Source organism: Kogia breviceps, chromosome 9 (genome assembly GCF_026419965.1).
Source record: "Kogia breviceps isolate mKogBre1 chromosome 9, mKogBre1 haplotype 1, whole genome shotgun sequence".
Classification (NCBI taxonomy): domain Eukaryota; kingdom Metazoa; phylum Chordata; class Mammalia; order Artiodactyla; family Physeteridae; genus Kogia; species Kogia breviceps.
This window is the reverse complement of record NC_081318.1, coordinates 12,396,914-12,416,504: the sequence shown is the minus strand read 5'-3', so window position 1 is coordinate 12,416,504 and position 19,591 is coordinate 12,396,914. Positions and strand designations below refer to the sequence as shown.

At 40.5% G+C, this 19,591-nt stretch overlaps 1 protein-coding gene across 1 annotated transcript in view; it reads left to right on the top strand.

Annotated features, from left to right (window-relative positions):
• MGAM (maltase-glucoamylase) overlaps positions 1 to 19,591 on the top strand; it is a 105,828-nt gene that overhangs the window by 39,580 nt on the left and 46,657 nt on the right. The window contains exons 7-17 of the mRNA XM_067041974.1: positions 314 to 485; positions 2,773 to 2,872; positions 5,057 to 5,169; positions 5,463 to 5,588; positions 6,391 to 6,522; positions 6,673 to 6,789; positions 7,990 to 8,103; positions 9,162 to 9,246; positions 11,089 to 11,206; positions 17,791 to 17,962; positions 19,465 to 19,581. Coding sequence (XP_066898075.1) covers positions 314 to 485; positions 2,773 to 2,872; positions 5,057 to 5,169; positions 5,463 to 5,588; positions 6,391 to 6,522; positions 6,673 to 6,789; positions 7,990 to 8,103; positions 9,162 to 9,246; positions 11,089 to 11,206; positions 17,791 to 17,962; positions 19,465 to 19,581 — 1,366 coding nt within the window. The remainder of the gene's footprint in view (positions 1 to 313; positions 486 to 2,772; positions 2,873 to 5,056; positions 5,170 to 5,462; positions 5,589 to 6,390; positions 6,523 to 6,672; positions 6,790 to 7,989; positions 8,104 to 9,161; positions 9,247 to 11,088; positions 11,207 to 17,790; positions 17,963 to 19,464; positions 19,582 to 19,591) is intronic.

Sequence of the window (19,591 nt, the reverse complement as noted above, 5' to 3'; positions counted from 1 at the left end):
CCCTTTTTTCCCTCCATCCATCTAACACCTATCCAGCAGTAACTCTCTATGGAGCATCTACTATAATGTACGACTGATATTCTGGTCATGTGATAGAGAGTCAAGGGGACAAATCTAAGAAATGTGCCGAATGGTACCTGCCCTCAGGAAATCCTGATCTCTTGATGTCCGTGGAAAAATGTCACAGGAGGGCAAATGGGGCCGATTAAACAGGGAGTATTGAGTCTCTGAGATACAAGAACAATTTTCTAAGCAGTTGCATTCCCTCCACTCCACTTGCCCACCCGTCCCTGTGTTTTCCACCCACGTCTAGGTTTGACTCCAGCATCGGGCCCCTGCTGTTTGCTGACCAGTTCCTGCAGCTCTCCATTCGACTGCCTAGTGCTAACGTGTATGGTCTGGGAGAACACGTGCACCAGCAGTACCGGCACGATATGAATTGGAAGACCTGGCCCATATTTGCCAGGGACACAGTCCCCAAAGGGGTAACCTTTCAGGATGGGCCCCTTTCCCCTGACTGTCATAGCCTCTTTCATGAAGGTCACTCCTAGCAGTACAGTATAACGGTTAAGAGTCAGGTGCTCGGGTGAGGCTATCTGGGTCTGAATTCTGGCACTGCTACTCACCAGTTTTGTGGTTCTGGGCAGGTTTCCTCTCTGTGTCTTTAGTTCCCCATCTATGTAATGGGGGTAATATACTTACTTCATAGGGTTGTGATGGGAATTAGATGAATTGATACATGTAGAGTCTCTAGAAGAGTGTCTGCCACATAGAAAATTCTCAGTAAATACCAAGTATATTTCATCACATTTTCGTTTTGAACTAACTAGTTGTGGAGAAAACTAATACTGATTCTGCACGATATGCTGCGTATGGTCACCATAGTTTAGGTTGACCTTTACAAATCACCAGCTTACCAGGCTTGTCAGCAAAATAGGATAAAATATCAACTAAAATTCTGTATTAATCATTCTTTGTGTGAAGAATATTTGGGGCGGTGAAAGAATAGAAGGAGTAGAATTTAGTTGTTATTATTTTATTTTGTTTTTTCTCTCTTGGTTTTGTTTTGACTGCTAAAACTCAAAGCAGAGGTATTTTCTAGACTCAGCAATACTACGTTCAGGTCTTGTTCAGCAACTTTCCCAATTAAGCAGAACTAGTGGCTGGATGAAAGGAAATTAGAGGAATAATTTATTAAGTGAATTTCGAAATATATTATCTCTGTTTACCAAAAGGACTCTGAGAAAAATAAGTCTAATTTACTCCATTTAACAGACAAGGAAACTGAGGTTTAGAAAAGCCAAATGAATAGCCCAATGTAAAAAAAACATAGTTCGTAAGGAGCAGAGGTAGGATCTCATCCCTGGCCCACGCTCCTCACCATACCATAGGCCTATCAGAAAAACAGGAAAGGTGCTGGGTCCGAGCAGCTCATCTGGGATATGGCTGGTGATGCTTGTTTAATAAGGAGGCTTAGATCCTCGCTGCTTGAAGTGTGCAGTGTGGGCACCACCGCGTGACAAATTTGGGCTCTCAGCTCCCTCTTCCATCTAGTAAATTAGACCCCACACTGAAATGAGGTTCCTTTGTCATCTGTATGCACAGCAAATTTTGAGATACGCTGTCCCCGAGCAGTGATTCTCAAACATGATTACACACTGGAATCACCTGGGAAATTTAACAAACTTTCGATGTCTGCTTCTATTCCCAGAGATTCTGTTTTAATTGGGGTGGGATGCAACCCAGGTTGAGAACTACTGTTCTAAAGTCTAGAAGACCAGCTCAAGTTCTAATTAATGTATGCTGTTGTAAAGACTAGAAGACCAGATATCTTAAGTAGAGCTCCATCTAGTTGCAAATTAGAAAGGTGCCTGATTTATATTAGGGCTTGATGGAGTTTTTGCAGATGAGGTTAGGTGAAGACTCTTTGAGTTAAGGTCAAGCCTCTTTGAGAGAAGAGCTCTTTTTAAAAAAAAAAAAAATTATTGGAGTATAGTTGCTTTACACGGTTGTATTACTTTCAGGTGTATGGCAAAGTGATTCAGTTATACACATAAGTATATTCATTCTTTTCTCACATAGATTATCACAGAATATTGAGTAGAGTTCTCTGTGCTATACAGTAGGTCCTTTTTAGTTATCTATCTTATAGAGTTCACCCCAAGCTCCTGATTTATCCCTTCCCCCCCAACGTGTCCCCTTTGGTAACCGTAAGTTTGTTTTTGATATCTGTAGAGAAGAGCTTTTTTTTTTTTTTTTTTTTTTTTTTTTTTTTTTTTTTTTTTTTTTTTGTGGTATGCGGGCCTCTCACTGTTGTGGCCTCTCCCGTTGCGGGGCACAGGCTCCGGATGCGCAGGCCCAGCGGCCATGGCTCACGGGCCCAGCAGCTCCGCGGCATGTGGGATCTTCCCGGACCGGGGCGCGAACCCGTATCCCCTGCATCGGCAGGCGGATTCTCAACCACTGCGCCACCAGGGAAGCCCGAGAAGAGCTTTTTTGAACTTCAGTTTCATACCTGTTCTCCCACATCCTAACATATCACAGGTTCTCACATTTCTATTAGATAAATGGTCATAGCTGGCTCATTCTATATGAAAATGCTAATTCACTCGATTAACATCAACCAAGTATAGACCTTATATTCAAAATTTGTGTCTTCTTTGACACGAGTTCCTTGTCAATTCCTCACATGATTAAAATCGATTTCCTAAGCTATTTCTGGCCATGTGGGGTTTATTTGTAAATTTTTGGTTTTATATTATCTTTCTGCAGGATGGAACTAACTTGTATGGTGCACAGACATTCTTCCTATGCCTTGAAGATGCTAGTGGATTGTCCTTTGGAGTGTTTCTGATGAACAGCAATGCCATGGGTAAAAGACTAAAGGAATATCCACACACAAGGATGATTTTCAGTCCCTTTCTTACAGCATTGTGATAAAGGAATGGCGCCCTTTAGGAATGGCTGAGCCGTAGCTTGGGGCCTTGAATGTTCTCTGGTTGTGCCATTCATACTTCATTACCTGTTGACCCATGGTAGCCCTGAGTAGAGTTTTCTCTCTTAGCTTACAATTTTCTTGAATCTGGTTGCCTCTGTTGGAATATTTACTATTATAGTGTTAAAACAGCTAAGCCTTTCCTATAATCTATTCTAAGGCAGTTTCTACCAGTTTGTTCTTCTCCTTCCTCAGACTTTCATCCAGTACAGGGCTCAATAAAATCTCTGGTAAGAAACAGGTAATTGCTGTAATAGCAGGGTGTAACCAAGGAACTACAACTGAGCTGTGAATGTTACATCGAGACATCCAAGGGTAGCAAGGTAAAGTGGAGCGTGAGGGTCAGGCAGAGTACAATCAGATTGTTTAAGACCAAATGGTGTAATATCATAGGACCCCAGGAAGTAGCTTGCTTCCTTATCTTTGAAGGTTTTAGATCAGATCAGTGATTCTCAGCTGTTTTTCTGCTTGCACCAGTAACAACCAATCCCAGCGCAATGAATCAATCCCTGCAGGGAAAGAGGAGTTCTGTCAGAGTCTCCCAGGGTTGATGGTCAGCACAGGATATTGATCCCCACCCTCTTCTCAACTGGGACTTGATGGACTAGACCAGTACTCCTTAAAGCGCGACCCATGGAGTGTTCAAAGACTGTTTCAGGTCTACAGCAAGATGAGTCGAAAATTAAGAGTAAACATTGCTGTAGCGTCCAAGTACATGTATGAAACTTTTTCTAATAATTCATCTTCATGTTATTTTACGAAAGTATCAGTTTGCAAAGAACTGGAAATTTAAAAAATAAAGATCTGATCCTTTACCACAGATTGTTTGAGAATCACTGTAAGTGATCTAAGATGATTCTAAGACACCTGATAGTCAAAGAATAGACTGAGATAATACAAGGATTGTACAGTTTCAGGTGGCTGAAAGGAACCAGAAAACAATCTGTGTCAGGCTTAGAGGGAAAAGTCACAGAATCCTAGATACTCCGTGTGAGTTGTTCTTATGCCTGAAGAGTACATTTTAGTCGATCTTGAGGCCTTTTACCCCTAATGCAAATCAAGGCTATGGGGAGACTTCATCTCTGAAAATTGCATTTGGGGCTTAGAGGGACTTTGTATTTACAGTATCATCTCTGACATCTTTTTAGTTTGGCTCTTGCTTGATGTGAGATCTGCTGAGGCTAGTACCTCTGTGTGTCTAGCCAGGTTCCTGCAGTAATGATGGGATATGGGGTGGGAACAGCATATTCTGTAGTTGTGAATGTCAGAGAAGAAATTTTTTTTCTCTGTCCTCTTACGTTTGGTATTTGGGGGCCTGTGAATCAATCTGACAAAAGACAGGTTAGCAAGAGAAAAAACTAGGTTTATTGACGTGTGCAACCTGCATATACACAAGAGTGCTCAGTGAGTAAACTCAAAGGGGTGATCAGAATTTGGGACTTACAAACCATCCTAACAGGGGAAGAAATGTACTTAGGATGAAACAAATGGCTTCTTAGAAGGGGTGAGAGGGATAAAGGGCATTTAATGGAACAACAGATGACATTTCGGAAAGATCAAGTGAGCCCTTAGGAGAATAGTGGGGGCTGGGTATTCCTGTGTGCTGCCGATTTATTGTCTCAGAGATTAGTTTTGCTCCAGGGCAGGGGGTTTATGACCGCTGAGTTCATATGGGAGGCTCTGCTTTTAGGTGGATAAAGGATTTCAGAAACTCAAACGTTTTCAGCTTACAATCATTTTTATGCCACAATGGCTTATTCTGGACCCCTTCCTGAAACTCGTTGCTTTTTCATGAAATCCTGACACAGCAGTTGAGACACTGCAGTCACCAGTTATGGAAATCTGTCACAGAACAAATGTGTCACAAAACAAGAGAGGCTTTGGCCTCTCGTGCTGTGAGGGTGGACTTTGTCAGAGTTTGTCACTTTTTATACAAAAACTGAGGCATTAGGATCACTTCATTAGTGTTCAGATGACTGGTGATCCTCTGGTCCAAAGCTTTGTAATTATTACTCTAGAATAAATTCTAATGTTTATTTGCTTCATTTTTAATCTTTCAAGAGGTTTCCCTCCAGCCCACCCCAGCTGTCACTTACCGCACCACTGGGGGCATTCTTGACTTCTACGTGTTCTTGGGAAACACTCCAGAACAAGTGGTTCAAGAGTATCAAGAGGTAAACTTATAATGTTACGGTTATGACTGAAGAAATTGTAAATAAGAGCAAAGAAATGTAAATTTAATATGCAAGTGTGACTCACAAACATATGCTATTATAAGTAGCTATTATAAATGTGCTATTACAAATTGATCCAAACCTCAAAGATTTATTAAAGGGGCTAGCATTCTAATATTAAGGAAATAGTGTGTTGGAAAGTGGGGTATGTTTTGTGCCCTCAAACTAATGTGTAGAAAAATTTTGTTAAAAATAGAGTATTTGCTAACTTTCATTTCACATCATTCTTTCAGCTCGTTGGACGGCCAGCCCTACCCTCATACTGGGCACTTGGGTTTCATCTCAGTCGTTATGACTATGGAACCCTGGGTAACATGAAAGAAGTCATGGAGAGAAACCGTGCTGCACAGCTGCCTTATGTAAGTAAGGCAGCAAAAAATCCTCCAAAAATAAAATAATTTTCTTGGGGAATAAGAACAACTGTTTATACTGCCTCCTCCTGAGTTTTTTTTTTAAATATACAACAAAAATATTTTTATATATTCAGAATGCTGGACTTTTTTGTTGGGCCAACCATTCCTTGAAGGAACTGGTTTTCTTATACTTACTGTATTGATGACATTCTACACAATGCATTCTTATTTGTATTCTCAAAGGCATTTCTTTCCCTAGTTTAAGGGAACAAAATAATACAGTTTATACATATAATAAAATATTTTTATGATTTAAGTGGCTAAACTTGAATGTGTCTATTATATAATGAGTAGCAAGGTCTTACAAGAGGTGTGAAGAGAAACGCCCAGTAGTCTCTGGAATAATCCTCTTCTCTCCCGTACCCCATTCCCTTGGAGGCAGACTCTTAAGTCTTGGAGCAAGAGTCAGTTTCATTCTGGGCTCCACTATTTTCATACAAGTAAAATTAGGGAAGAGCAAATGCCAAAGAAGGCTTGAAGTGCAAGAGAAGCAACAATACAAAATGTGGTGTAGTCAAATGCGGGAGAAGTGGGAGAGACAGTTCCTTCTCTCCTTTATCTTGTGGATGACATAGCATTTAGGTATTGGATAGGTTTTGATAACCTTAGTGATATTTTTGGTAACTGTTGTGGCTTGTTTGTTAGATTGGTTTTCAATGCCGGAGCACCAGGCAACAAGGTAGGGTGATGCAGCTAATCTGATTCCAGGGGTGGGCTCATAAATTGTGGACATTGTGTATTCTTTCAGGACGTTCAGCATGCTGATATTGATTATATGCATGAGAGGAAGGACTTCACTTATGATCCAGTAAATTTTAAGGGCTTCCCTGAGTTTGTTAAAGAGTTACACAGTAATGGACAAAAATTGGTCATCATTGTGGTATGTGCTATCCTGTTATTCCCTCACATCAGGTCCTTGCTCTTCCTTGTCATTACGCCCCCTCCCCCTCCCTCATCCCTCAGTCCCCAGTTTCCCTTCAGTGTTTCTAGCTCAAAGCTAGGTCCCTCATTGTATTTTTCCTCTTCTTAGGATCCAGCCATCTCCAACAACTCTTCCCCAAGTAATCCCTATGGCCCGTATGACAGGGGTTCAGATATGAAGATATGGGTGAATGCTTCAGATGGAGTGACTCCACTCATTGGGGAGGTATCTTAATGGGGAAGTGGGGGCTGGTGGAGGGGCTGTGGCAGTGTATGTGTGTGTGTCTGTAATTGTTTTGTTTTACATTTTAAGGTGCCTTATATATGCTGAGGATCAACTTGCCCTTGTCCTTTCATCCTCAAATACCTACCAGTCATCCCAGCTCTTACATTCCCTTCACAGCAAAGTCCCTTTAAACAATAGACTTAGATACTGAACGTCCACCTCCTCACCTCACCCCCCATTCACTTTTTTAAAAAAAATTATTCATTTTATTTATTTATGTTTGGCTGTGTTGGGTCTTTGTTGCTGTGTGCAGGCTTTCTCTAGTTGCGGTGAGCAGGGGCTACTCTTTGTTGCGGTGCATGGGCTTCTCTTTGCGGTGGCTTCTCTTGTCGCGGAGCAAGGGCTCTAGGTGCACGGGCTTCATTAGTTGTGGCACGCAGGCTCAGTAGTTGTGGCGCACAGTCTTAGTTGCTCCGCAGCATGTGGGATCTTCTTGGACCAGGGCTTGAACCCATGTCCTTTGCATTGGCAGGCAGATTCTTAACCACTACGCCACAAGGGAAGTACCCCCCATTCACTCTTCAGCTGACTGCAGTCTACTTTCCTCCCCCGTCACTCCACTGATGCTGCTTTGGCACCAGTTACCCCCTAACTGGCAAATCCAATGAAACTATTTCATTCCTCTTCTTATTCAGTTTTTCTGTTATTTGGCAAGTGTGACTAGTTCTTTCTCAAACTTATTTGTCCTTGTTTTCCATGAAGGTGTTATCTGCTGGTTCACTTCTAACACCTCTGCTGACCCGAGTGCCTAGTGTCTGAGAAGAAGTGGATAGGAAGAGAATAGAGAAGTGTAATTGATGGTTAGAACTCATAACTTGTCATGGGTCAGTTGAAATTATACAGTACTCTCCCTCATTTACCCTTCCTAGGATTGGGAGTAGAGAAAGTGTGAGGGAAGGGTGAGGCAGAGTTGAAGATTAGCAAAGACTTAACCATTTTTTGAAATAAGTATTTTCTCAAGTGACTGTTTGACTCCTCTTATTTAGTCTAAATATTTAAAGCACTTTACATTCCTAATTGAAAAGGACCTGTGCCTGGGCACCTCTGTTGCCATGATCGTATTAGGAATTTCTTTGTACTCTGTTTTACTCTGTATTCATTTAACTTCCTTTGATCAGTGTTTTTCTTTTCCTCCTGCAGGTCTGGCCTGGAAAAACTGTGTTTCCTGATTACACCAACCCCAAGTGTACTACTTGGTGGGCAAATGAATGTGAGCTTTTCCACAATCAAGTAGAATTTGATGGAATCTGGATTGTGAGTTCTTAACATTTTGATTACTAGGCAGCTAACATTCAGACTGTGTATCTCTATATCATCGAGTCAGGGAGCACAGGGGGAAGAGGAGGAGAGGAAAGCAAGTATGGCAATAATTCTAGGTATTCTCTCTCTTACTATTCAAATAATCTTACCAAAACATGTAGCTTAGACTTCAAAATCAGATTGTTAGAACTGGAAGGAAGTAAACCGAGATATCTGTTTTTTCCGAGTCTTCCTTTACAAATGAATGAGCTGAAGTAAAAATAGGTCATATACTCCTTACATTGTCACAAAGTACACAAATTGTTCAATTGCCACTTCGGGGCTCTTTCACTTGGATGTGTTGGATAAACTAATCAGAGCCAAAGTACTCAAGTGAGCGACAGAACTGTGGCTGCAGAAAGGACAAATGTCTCACATGATGTCAAATGAAAACAAATGCAAAGCAGCAGGTGTCTGGCACAACTTACAGAGCTCTAGAGTTGAACGTTTTCCTATTTATAAGAGAAAGGTAGAAAATGCAAACAATACAAAGAGCTAAACAGATGAGGAGAGCTAAAGTGATATCAACTAAAGACATCTCCCGTCGGTATTTCAGTATGCATCTTTCCAGAGCCCTCACTTGCACAGCTGTGGGTACATGCTTGTTCTCTCACTCTCTCTGCATATGTTTGTATTATATATGTATATGCATTTATATGTGTGTGTATTCATAGCTATATTTGAATATTTAGAGAATGTATAAGTTGACATACATGGGACTATATAAATTGAAATATTTTCACCTAATATTTTTGGAAATTTTTCATTTTCAATGATTATATACATATATAATTTTGAAGGGATTTTAAGAACCTTTTCCACAAAGCCTTCAATGAGTAGAGAAGACAGGACAGGACCATCTATTTCTCTCCTTAACATAAGAACCTCGTTAAAAAAAGAAATATCTAGAATCATTTCTCTGAGTCCTCAAAAAAAAAAAAGAAAGACATCATCAGTACAGCATACGAGGACATGTTACTTTTTCTTAATAGTCTTTGTTCTTTATCTTCTAGGATATGAATGAAGTCTCCAACTTCGTGGATGGTTCAGTTTCAGGATGTTCCACAAGCAACCTAAATTATCCCCCATTCACCCCCAGTAAGTGCTGATTAGTTTGATTAAAGTGGCAATGCATATCTGGTATTTTATTTTTATTATTATTATTTTTTATTTATTTATTTATTTTTTTTTTTGTGGTATGCGGGCCTCTCACTGTTGTGGCCTCTCCCGTTGCGGAGCACAGGCTCCGGACGCGCAGGCTCAGCGGCCATGGCTCACGGGCCCAGCCGCTCCGCGGCACGTGGGATCTTCCCGGACCGGGGCACGAACCCGTATCCCCTGCATCGGCAGGCGGATTCTCAACCACTGCGCCACCAGGGAAGCCCCGTATATCTGGTATTTTAAATTCATAAGGATAGATATGAATAAACTGGCAAGGGATTTTTTACATAAATTGCATAGGGGAAGGAAAATGTGGGTACTGTATAAAGAAAACTAGGAAAGAAAATAAAAACACTCTGTGCTTTCCTAAATGAGGCGTAAATTCAAAAGGGGCAATCAGTCTAGTCCTTTTACCTACATCTGAGCTGTTTCTGTTCCAGAGAAGATATGGTGCAGAAGCCAGAGGTTAGTGGTTAGTTCATTTTCCTCTTAAGTGTGTACCCAGATAGGTTAGGGCTAACCAGAGAGAGACCAGGTAACCAGGTTAGGTCTTCATATGAATGTCAAGTGATGTCAAGACAGTGAAGAAAAGATTTGGACCATAAAATGAAAGGAAGCCAGAACCCATGGCTTGGGGTGGGGGGAAAGGGGGGCAGGTCAAAGTCAGAGTCAGTGAATATGATGCTAGTGAGTTCTGATTGAACTTTGAACAACACTATATCCCAGGGTGTGGCCCTGGAATCACAGCATTTATTGTAGTTTGAAGAAGTCTAGATGCTCACAGACCAATTGTATCTAGATTAAGAAAGGAACGAGCTGCTAGAATTATAGCATCTTATGAAAACTTCCAGTCTGATGGAAAAATAGGAAATTAGGGCAGATGGGTCAGGATCAAATGCTGAGAGACTCAGATGAGAGGCTTCATTCTTTTGGTGATAAAAACTATTTAAGGGGCTTCCCTGGTGGCGCAGTGGTTGAGAATCCGCCTGCCGACGCAGGAGACACGGGTTCGTGCCCTGGTCCGGGAAGATCCCACATGCCGCGGAGCAACTAAGCCCGTGAGCCATGGCCGCCAGGCCTGCGCGTCCAGAGCCTGTGCTCTGCAACGGGAGAGGCCACAACAGTGAGAGGCCCGCATACCGCAAAAAAACAAACAAACAAAAAAAAACAACAACTATTTAAGTTTTAGAGGGAAACATTACAGTCGAATGGTTTTGGAAATACTGATCTGGCATTAATGTGTGCTTCTAATATGAATTAGAAGATCAATAGATCAGAGTTAAATAAGCCATTAAGAAAACGATTGCAATGATTAAGACAAAGGTAATTTGGATCTGAACCATAGTGGTGCAAGGGGCGCAGAAAAGATTGGATGAATGAAAGAGAGATTGGTCAGTTATCCCTTATAACAGCTTAGAGAAAGGGTGAGAAATTAATTTACACTTTCATTTAATATTTTTATTCTTGGACCACTTAATTTAGCTCAGTTGGAAGAATTCAGATTTAACTTCAAGTCTAACTGGATCCACTTACTTCCAAATACTTGCCTCTGGTCACATGTGCACCCAGATGGGAGAATGTGTATGGGTCAGCACAATTTTTTATATATCAGAGAAACTATTGAAAGTATATATCTTTCTGATAGTGAGGAAGCTGTATGATCATTTCCAGGATGGCCACAAAAAATGTCTGCCTAGGGAGCCACAATTTCAGGTAATAGTTGAGAAACAGGGAATATGCATCTCAGGCTCTTATTGACTGATCCCTCTTTTGTCGCAGGAATCCTGGATGGATACCTGTTCTGTAAGAGTCTCTGCATGGATGCAGTACAGCACTGGGGCAAGCATTACGATGTCCACAATCTGTATGGCTACTCCATGGCAATTGCCACATCAGAGTAAGGCCATTATTGCTATGGACTTAATATATGATCAGATTTACTTAATACATTATCAAATTCTTAGTCTCACTAGATGCCAGTTGCCAGTGTGTTATTTTTAAGAACTCAGCAAGGGAGATTGGTTCAAGATGGTGGAATAGAAGGACATGCTCTCACTTCCTCTTGTGAGAGCACCGGCCTCACAACTAAGTGCTGAACAATCATTGACAGGAAGACACTGGAACTCACCAAAAGAGATACCCCACATCCAAAGACAAAGGAGAAACCTCAGTGAGACAGTAGGAGGGGCGTAATCACAATAAAATCAAATCCCATCACCGCTGGGTGGGTGACTCACAAACTGGAGAACACTTATACCACAGAAGTCCACCCACTGGAGTGAGGGTTCTGAGCCCCACGTCAGGCTTCTGAAGCTGAGGGTCTGTCAATGGGAGGATGAATTCCCAGAGAATCAGACTTTGAAGGCTAGTGGGATTGGATTGCAGGACTTCCACAGGACTGGGGGAAACAGAGACTCCACTCTTGGAGGGCACACACAAAGTAGTGTGCATATCAGGACTCAGGGGGAAGGAGCAGTGACCCCATAGGAGACTAAACCAGACCTAACTGCTAGTGTTGGAGGGTTTCCTGCACAGGTGGGGGGCAACTGTGGCTCACCACAGGGACAAGGACAAGGACACTGGCAGTAGAAGTTCTGGGAAGTACTCATTGGCTTGAGCCCTCCTGGAGTCTGCCATTAGCCCCACCAAAAAGCCTGTAGTCTCCAGTGCAGGGTCACCTCTGGCCAAACAACCAAAAAGGAGGGAACTCCGCCCCACCCATCAGCAGAAAAGCAGATTAAAGTTTTACTGAGCTCTGTCCACCAGAGCAAAACCCAGCTCTGCCCACCACCAGTCTCTCCCATCAGGAAGCTTGCACAAGCCTCTCAGATAGCCTCATCCACCAGAGGGCATACAGCAGAAACAAGAAGAACTACAATCCTGCAGCCTGTGGAACGAAAACCACATTCACAGAAAGATAGACAAGATGAAAAGGCAGAGGACCATGTACCAGATGAAGGAACAAGATAAACCCCCAGAAAAACAACGAAATGAAGTGGAGATAGGCAATCTTCCAGAAAAAGAATTCAGAATAATGATAGTAAAGATGATCCAGGACCTTGGAAAAAGAATGGAGGCAAAGATCGAGAAGATGCAAGAAAAGTTTAAAAAAGACCTAGAAGAGTTAAAGAACAAATAAACAGAGATGAACAATACAATAACTGAAATGAAAAATACACTAGAAGGAATGAATAGCAGAATAACTGAGGCAGAAGAATGGAAAGTGACCTGGAAGGCAGAATGGTAGAAATCACTGCTGCAGAACAGATTAAAGAAAAAAGAATCAAAACAAATGAAGACAGCCTAAGAGACCTCTGGGAGAACATTAAATGCACTGACATTCCCATTATAGGGGTCCCAGGAAGAGAAGAGAGAGAGAAAGGACCCAAGAAAATATTTGAAGAGATTATAGTCAAAAACTTTCCTAACATGGGAAAGGAAATATCCACCCAAGTCCAGGAAGTGCACAGAGTCCCAGGCAGGATAAACCCAAGGAGAAACACACCGAGACACATAGTAATCAAACTGACAAAAATTAAAGACAGAGAAAAATTATTAAAAGCAACAAGGGAAAAACAACAAATTACAAAGAAGAGAACTTCCATTGGGGTTAACAGCTGATTTCTCAGCAGAAACTCTAGAAGCCAGAAGGGAGTGGCATGATATATTTAAAGTGATGAAAGGGAAGAACCTACAACCAAGATTATTTTACCTGGCAAGGATCTCATTCAGATTCGACAGAGAAATCAAAAGCTTTACAGACAAGCAAAAGCTAAGAGAATTCAGCACCACCAAACCAGCTCTACAACAAATGCTAAAGCAACTTCTCTAAGTGGGAAACACAAAAGAAGGAAAGGACCTACAAAAACAAACTCAAAACAGTTAAGAAAATGGTAATAGGAAAATACATATCGCTAATTACCTTAAACGTGAATGGATTAAGTGCTCCAGCCAAAAGAAACAGGCTCCCTGAATAGATACAAAAACAAGACCCATATATATGCTGTCTACAAGAGACTCACTTCAGACCTAGGGACACATGCAGACTGAACGTGAGGGTATAGAAAAAGATATTCCATGCAAATGGAAATCAAAAGAAAACTGGAGTAGCAATACTCATATCAGATAAAATAGACTTTAAAATAAGAATGTTATAAGAGACAAGGAAGGACACTACATAATGATCAAGGGATCAGTCCAAGAAGAAGATATAACAATTGTAAAAATATATACACCCAACATAGGAGCACCTCAATACAAAAGGCAAATGCTAACAGCTATAAAAGAGGAAATTGACAGTAACACAATAATAGTGGGGGACTTTGACACCTCACTTACACCAATGGACAGATCATCCAGACAGAAAATTAATAAGGAAACACAAGCTTTAAATGACACAACAGACCAGATAGATTTAATTGATATTTATAGGACAGTCCATCCCCAAACAGCAGATTACACTTTCTTCTCAAGTGCACACGGAACATTCTCCAGGATAGATCACATCTAGGGTCATAAATCAAGCCTCAGTAAATTTAAGAAAATTAAAATTATATCAAGCATCTTTTCCAACCCCAAGGCTATGAGATTAGAAATAAATGACAGGGGGATAATGTAAAAAAACACAAACACAGGGAGGCTAAACAATACCTTGCTAAATAACCAAGAGATCACTGAGGAAATCAAAGAGGAAATCAAAAAATACCTACAGACAAATGACAATGAAAACACGACAATCCAAAACCTATGGGATGCAGCAAAAGCAGTTCTAAGAGGGAAGGTTATAACAATACAAGCCTACCTCAAGAAACAAGAAAAATCTCAAATAAACAATCTAACCTTACACCTAAAGGAACTAGAGAAAGAAGAGCAAACAAAACCCAAAGTTAGTAGAAGAAAAGAAATCATAAAGATCAGGGCAGAAATCAATGAAATAGAAACAAAGAAAACAATAGCAAAGATCAATAAAACTAAAAGCTGGTTCTTTGAGAAGATAAACAAAATTGATAAACCATTAGCCAGACTCATCAAGAAAAAGAGGGAGAGGACTCAAATCAATAAAATTAGAAATGAAAAAGAAGTTACAACAGACACCACAGAAATACAAAGCATCCTAAGAGACTACTACAAGCAACTCTATGCCAATAAAATGGACAATCTGGAAGAAATGGACAAATTTTTAGAAAGGTATAACCTTCTAAGACTGAACCAGGAAGAAATAGAAAGTATGAACAGACCAATCACAAGTAATGAAATTGGAACTGTGATTAGAAATCTTCCAACAAACAAAAGTCCAGGACCAGATGGCTTCACAAGTGAATTCTATCAAACATTTACAGAAGAGCTAACACCCATCCTTCTCAGATTCTTGCAGAGAATTGCAGAGGAATGAATACCCTCAAACTCATTCTACGAGGCCACCATAATCCTGATACCAAAACCAGACAAAGATACTACAAAAAAAGAAAATTACAGACCAATATCACTGATGAATATAGATGCAAAAATCCTCAACAAAATACTAGGAAACAGAATCCAACAACATATTAAAAAGATCATACACCATGATCAAGTAGGATTTATCCCAGGGATTCAAGGATTCTTCAATATATGCAAATCTGTCAATGTGATACACCATATTAACAAATTGAAGGATGAAAACCATATGATCATCTCAATAGATGCAGAAAAAGCTTTTGACAAAATTCAACACCTATTTATGATAAAAACTCTCCAGAAAATGGGCATAGAGGGAAACTACTTCAACATAATAAAGGCCATATATGACAAACCCACAGCCAACATCATTCTCAGTGGTGAAAAACTGAAACCATTTTCTCTAAGATTAGGAAAAAGACAAGGTTGCCCACTCTCACCACTATTATTTAACATCGGTTTGGAAGTTTTAGTCACAGCAATCAGAGAAGAAAAAGAAATAAAAGGAATACAAATTGGAAAAGAAGAAGTAAAACTGTCATTGTTTGCAGATGACAAGATACTATACATACAGTATCCTAAAGATGCTACCAGAAAACTACTAGAGCTAATGAATGAATTTGGTAAAGGAGCAGGATACAAAATTAATGCACAGAAATCTCTTTCATTCCTATACACTAACATCAAAAAATCTGAAAGAGAAATTAAAGAAACGTTTACCATTTACCATTGCAACAAAAAGAATAAAATACCTAGGAATAAACCTACCTAAGGAGACAAAAGACCTGTATGCAGAAAACTATAAGACACTGATGAAAGAAATTAAAGACAATACAAACAGATGGTGAGATACACCATGTATTTGGATTGGAAGAATCAATATTGTGAAAATGACTATACTACCCAAAGCAATCTGCAGATTCAGTGCAATCCCTATCAAACTACCAATGGCATTCTTCACAAAACTAGAACAAAAAATTTCACAATTTGTATGGAAACACAAAAGACCTCGAATAGTCAATGCAATATTGAGAAAGAGAAACGTAGCTGGAGGAATCAGGCTCCCGGACTTCAGGCTATACTACAAAGCTACAGTAATGAAGACAGTATGGTACTGGCACAAAAACAGAAATATAGATCAATGGAACAGGATAGAAAGCCCAGAGATAAACCCACACACTTATTGTCAACTAATTTATGACAATGGAGGCAAGGATATACAATGGAGAAAAGACAGCCTCTTTAATAAGTGGTGCTGGGAAAACTGGACAGCTACATGTAAAAGAATGAAATTAGAACACTCCCTAACACCATACACAAAAATAAACTCACAATGGATTAAAGACCTAAATGTAAGACCAGACACTGTAAAAATCTTAGAGGGAAACATAGGAAGAACACTCTATGACATAAATCACAGCAAGATTTTTTTTGACCCATCTCCCAGAGTAATGGAAATAAAAATAAAATAAACAAATAGGACCTAATGAAACGTAAAAGCTTTTGCACAGCAAAGGAAACTATAAACAAGATGAAAAGACAGCCCTCAGAATGGGAGAAAATATTTGCAAATGAATCAATGGACCAAGGATTAATCTCCAAAATATATAAACAGCTCACGCAGCTCAATATTAAAAAAACAACCCAATCAAAAAATGGGCAGAAGACCTAAATAGACATTTCTCCAAAGAAGACATACAGATGTCCAAGAAGCACGTGAAACAAGCTTCTCAACATCACTGATTATTAGAGAAATGCAAATCAAAACTACAATGAGGTATCACTTCATACTGGTTAGAATGGACATCATCAGAAAATCTATAAACAACAAATGCTGGAGAGTGTGTGGAGAAAATGGAACCCTCTTGCACTGTTGGTGGGAATGTAAATTGATACAGCCACTATGGAGAACAGTATGGAGGTTCCTTAAAAAGCTAAAAATAGAATTACCATATGACCCAGCAATCCCACTACTGAGCCTTTACCCAGAGAAAACTATAATTCAAAAAGACATGCACCCCAATGTTCATTGCAGCACTATTTACGATAGGCAGGTCATGGAAGCAACCTAAATGCCCATCAACAGACGAATGGATAAAGAAGATGTGGTACATATATACAATGGAATATTACTCAGCCATAAAAAGGAACAAAATTGGGTCATTTGTTGAGACGTGGATGGACCTAGAGACTGTCATACAGAGTGGAGTAAGTCAGAAATAGAAAAACAAATATCGTATATTAACACATATATGTTGAATCTAGAGAAATGGTACAGATGAAGACACAGATGTAGCAAACAAACATATGGACACCAAGGGGCGAAGGCAGGGTTGGGGGTGGTGGTGTGATGAACTGGGAGGTTGGGAGGGACATGTATACATTGATATGTATAAAATAGATAACTAATAAGAACCTGCTGTATTAAAAAAAAATAAACCAGCAATACAGAAAAAAGAATGTAAAAAAAATTCAGCAAATAAGTATGGTTGTTATTATTGAATGAATGAAGAAAATCCTGGTCACATAGGGAGGAAGGAATACAATAAGTATTTGTGTACTGTGTATAATGAAAGAAAGAATGAATAAATGAATGAATGGAAGGTTGGAAGAAAGAAAGAGAAGTAATTTGACCAAGGTCAAACAGCTAATAAAATGTAAGAGCAAAATTTGGACTAGTTTCTTCATGAGTCCAAGGCCCATGTATTTTCCTCTCTGCCATACTGTTATAGACTGGTGTATGGAGGGTTAAGTAACTTATAGACTTCATGTGCTTTGGGGTTTTAGGTACTGGCTCAGTATCCTTCTACTGAACTTTGAAATTATGGCATTAATGATGTACATAAAATGCCTAAAACAAAACAAAACGAAATATAAACATACTCAATGGTACAGTCTTCTCCCAACAGCAACTCTAACTCTACAGGAGAGAACTAGAAGAGAAGAGTGAGGTATTAACTTGAGATCCTTGATATTATCACTCTATCCTCTGGGCTAAGACACGCTAAGGTCACATTGACTCCCTAAGTCTCTCTCCCTTTCTAGAGCTGTCAAGACTGTATTCCCTAACAAGAGAAGCTTCATTTTAACCCGTTCTACCTTTGCGGGGTCTGGCAAGTTTGCAGCCCACTGGTCAGGAGACAACGCAGCCACCTGGAATGACCTTCGATGGTCCATCCCTAGCATGCTTGAGTTCAACCTTTTTGGTATCCCAATGGTGAGTCCACATCCCAGTCCCCAGAATGCCTCATGCTAGAAGTTTTTCAAATGAGAAACCTCCCCTCTACTGCCCTCCATGGCCCAGGGATTTAAAGTCTGGAGGGTTATGTGCTTCATCCACATCAGTATGACACTGACACCACAACATTCTTTCCTGTACTGCCTTATAAGGTTAGAAGGTGCACGCTTGCAGTGGTATTGTTGGAATCTTTTTTATTAAAGTACAACATACACATGAAAAAGTGCACATGTCCTTAAGGTTACAGATGACATCTTTTAGTTAAATTCAGCATATCTCTTTATTGAGCTCTTACTTAGAGCAAGGCATTGAGCTAGGTATGCATGGTGAGGGTGGAGAGAAACATAAATATAGTAACAAACACCTTCCTTCCTTCCGCACCACCCCACCAGCCTCCCCCCCGCCCCCAACATATAATTTAAATGTTAAAAGAAATCCTGAGAACGGAATTTAGCAATTCTAACAAGATTACAAGGAACAGTGGGAGTCCGGGGAGGGAGTAAATAGTAACTTCATGCAAAAGGTGGCACTTGAGTTTAACCTTGAAAGTGGGTATGTTTTATCAGACTGATGTGGGGGAGGTCATTACACAGACCTACTGGAGCATGGACTTGAGGACATGGGGAGGGGGAAGGGTAAGCTGTGACGAAGTGAGAGAGTGGCATGGACATATACACACTACCAAATGTAAAATAGATAGCTAGTGGGAAGCGGCTGCATAGCACAGGGAGATCAGCTTGTGCTTTGTGACCACCTAGAGGGGTGGGATAGGGAGGGTGGGAGGGAGGGTGATGCGAGAGGGAAGAGATATGGGAACATATGTATATGTATAATGGATTCACTTTGTCGTAAAGGAGAAACTAACACACTATTGTAAAACAGTTATACTCCAATAAAGATGTTAAAAAAAAAAAGACTGAGAAATAAACCTGAGCAAGACCAGCAAGGGGCAGAATTTGAGTGTCCCTAGAGATCGGAGTGTAGGACTGGAATGAGAAATGATGCTGGAAAGGTGGGTTGGAATCAGGTTTTGAGGCGCTAGTAGGACAGGCAGCAGGACACCCTGGGGATTTCTGAATAGATGAATATGACCTAATCAGAATTTGGCTTTGGAATCTTAATTCTCCTAGTGCTGTGGTCAAAGTAATAATATCAACGGTGTTTCTAGTTACTATTCACCAAAAATCTATTGTGCATCAAGTGTTTTACTTCCATTATCTCATTTACTAAAACCCTAGAGTGCCCACTTTAACACCATGAGGAAACTGAGGCCCAGAAGGGCTAAGTAATTCATTTGCAGTCACCTGGCAGTAAAGAGTGGACATAGGATTTAGCCCAGTTCCATCACACTGAAGTAGCCTTCTCAGGAAGAGGTTAGCCAAGTACAGCTGGTAGGTCCCTGGTAGAAAGCAAAGCCCAGGAGCAGGGGGTGGTAATGGAAGTGAGGTACACATGCCGTCGCTGTCTGTGTGTCCTTCCAGGTGGGTTCTGACATATGTGGCTTTACATTGGATGCTCCCGAAGAGCTCTGCAGGAGGTGGATGCAGCTGGGAGCATTCTATCCATTTTCCAGGAATCACAATGGCCAAGGCTACAAGGTAAGTCTCC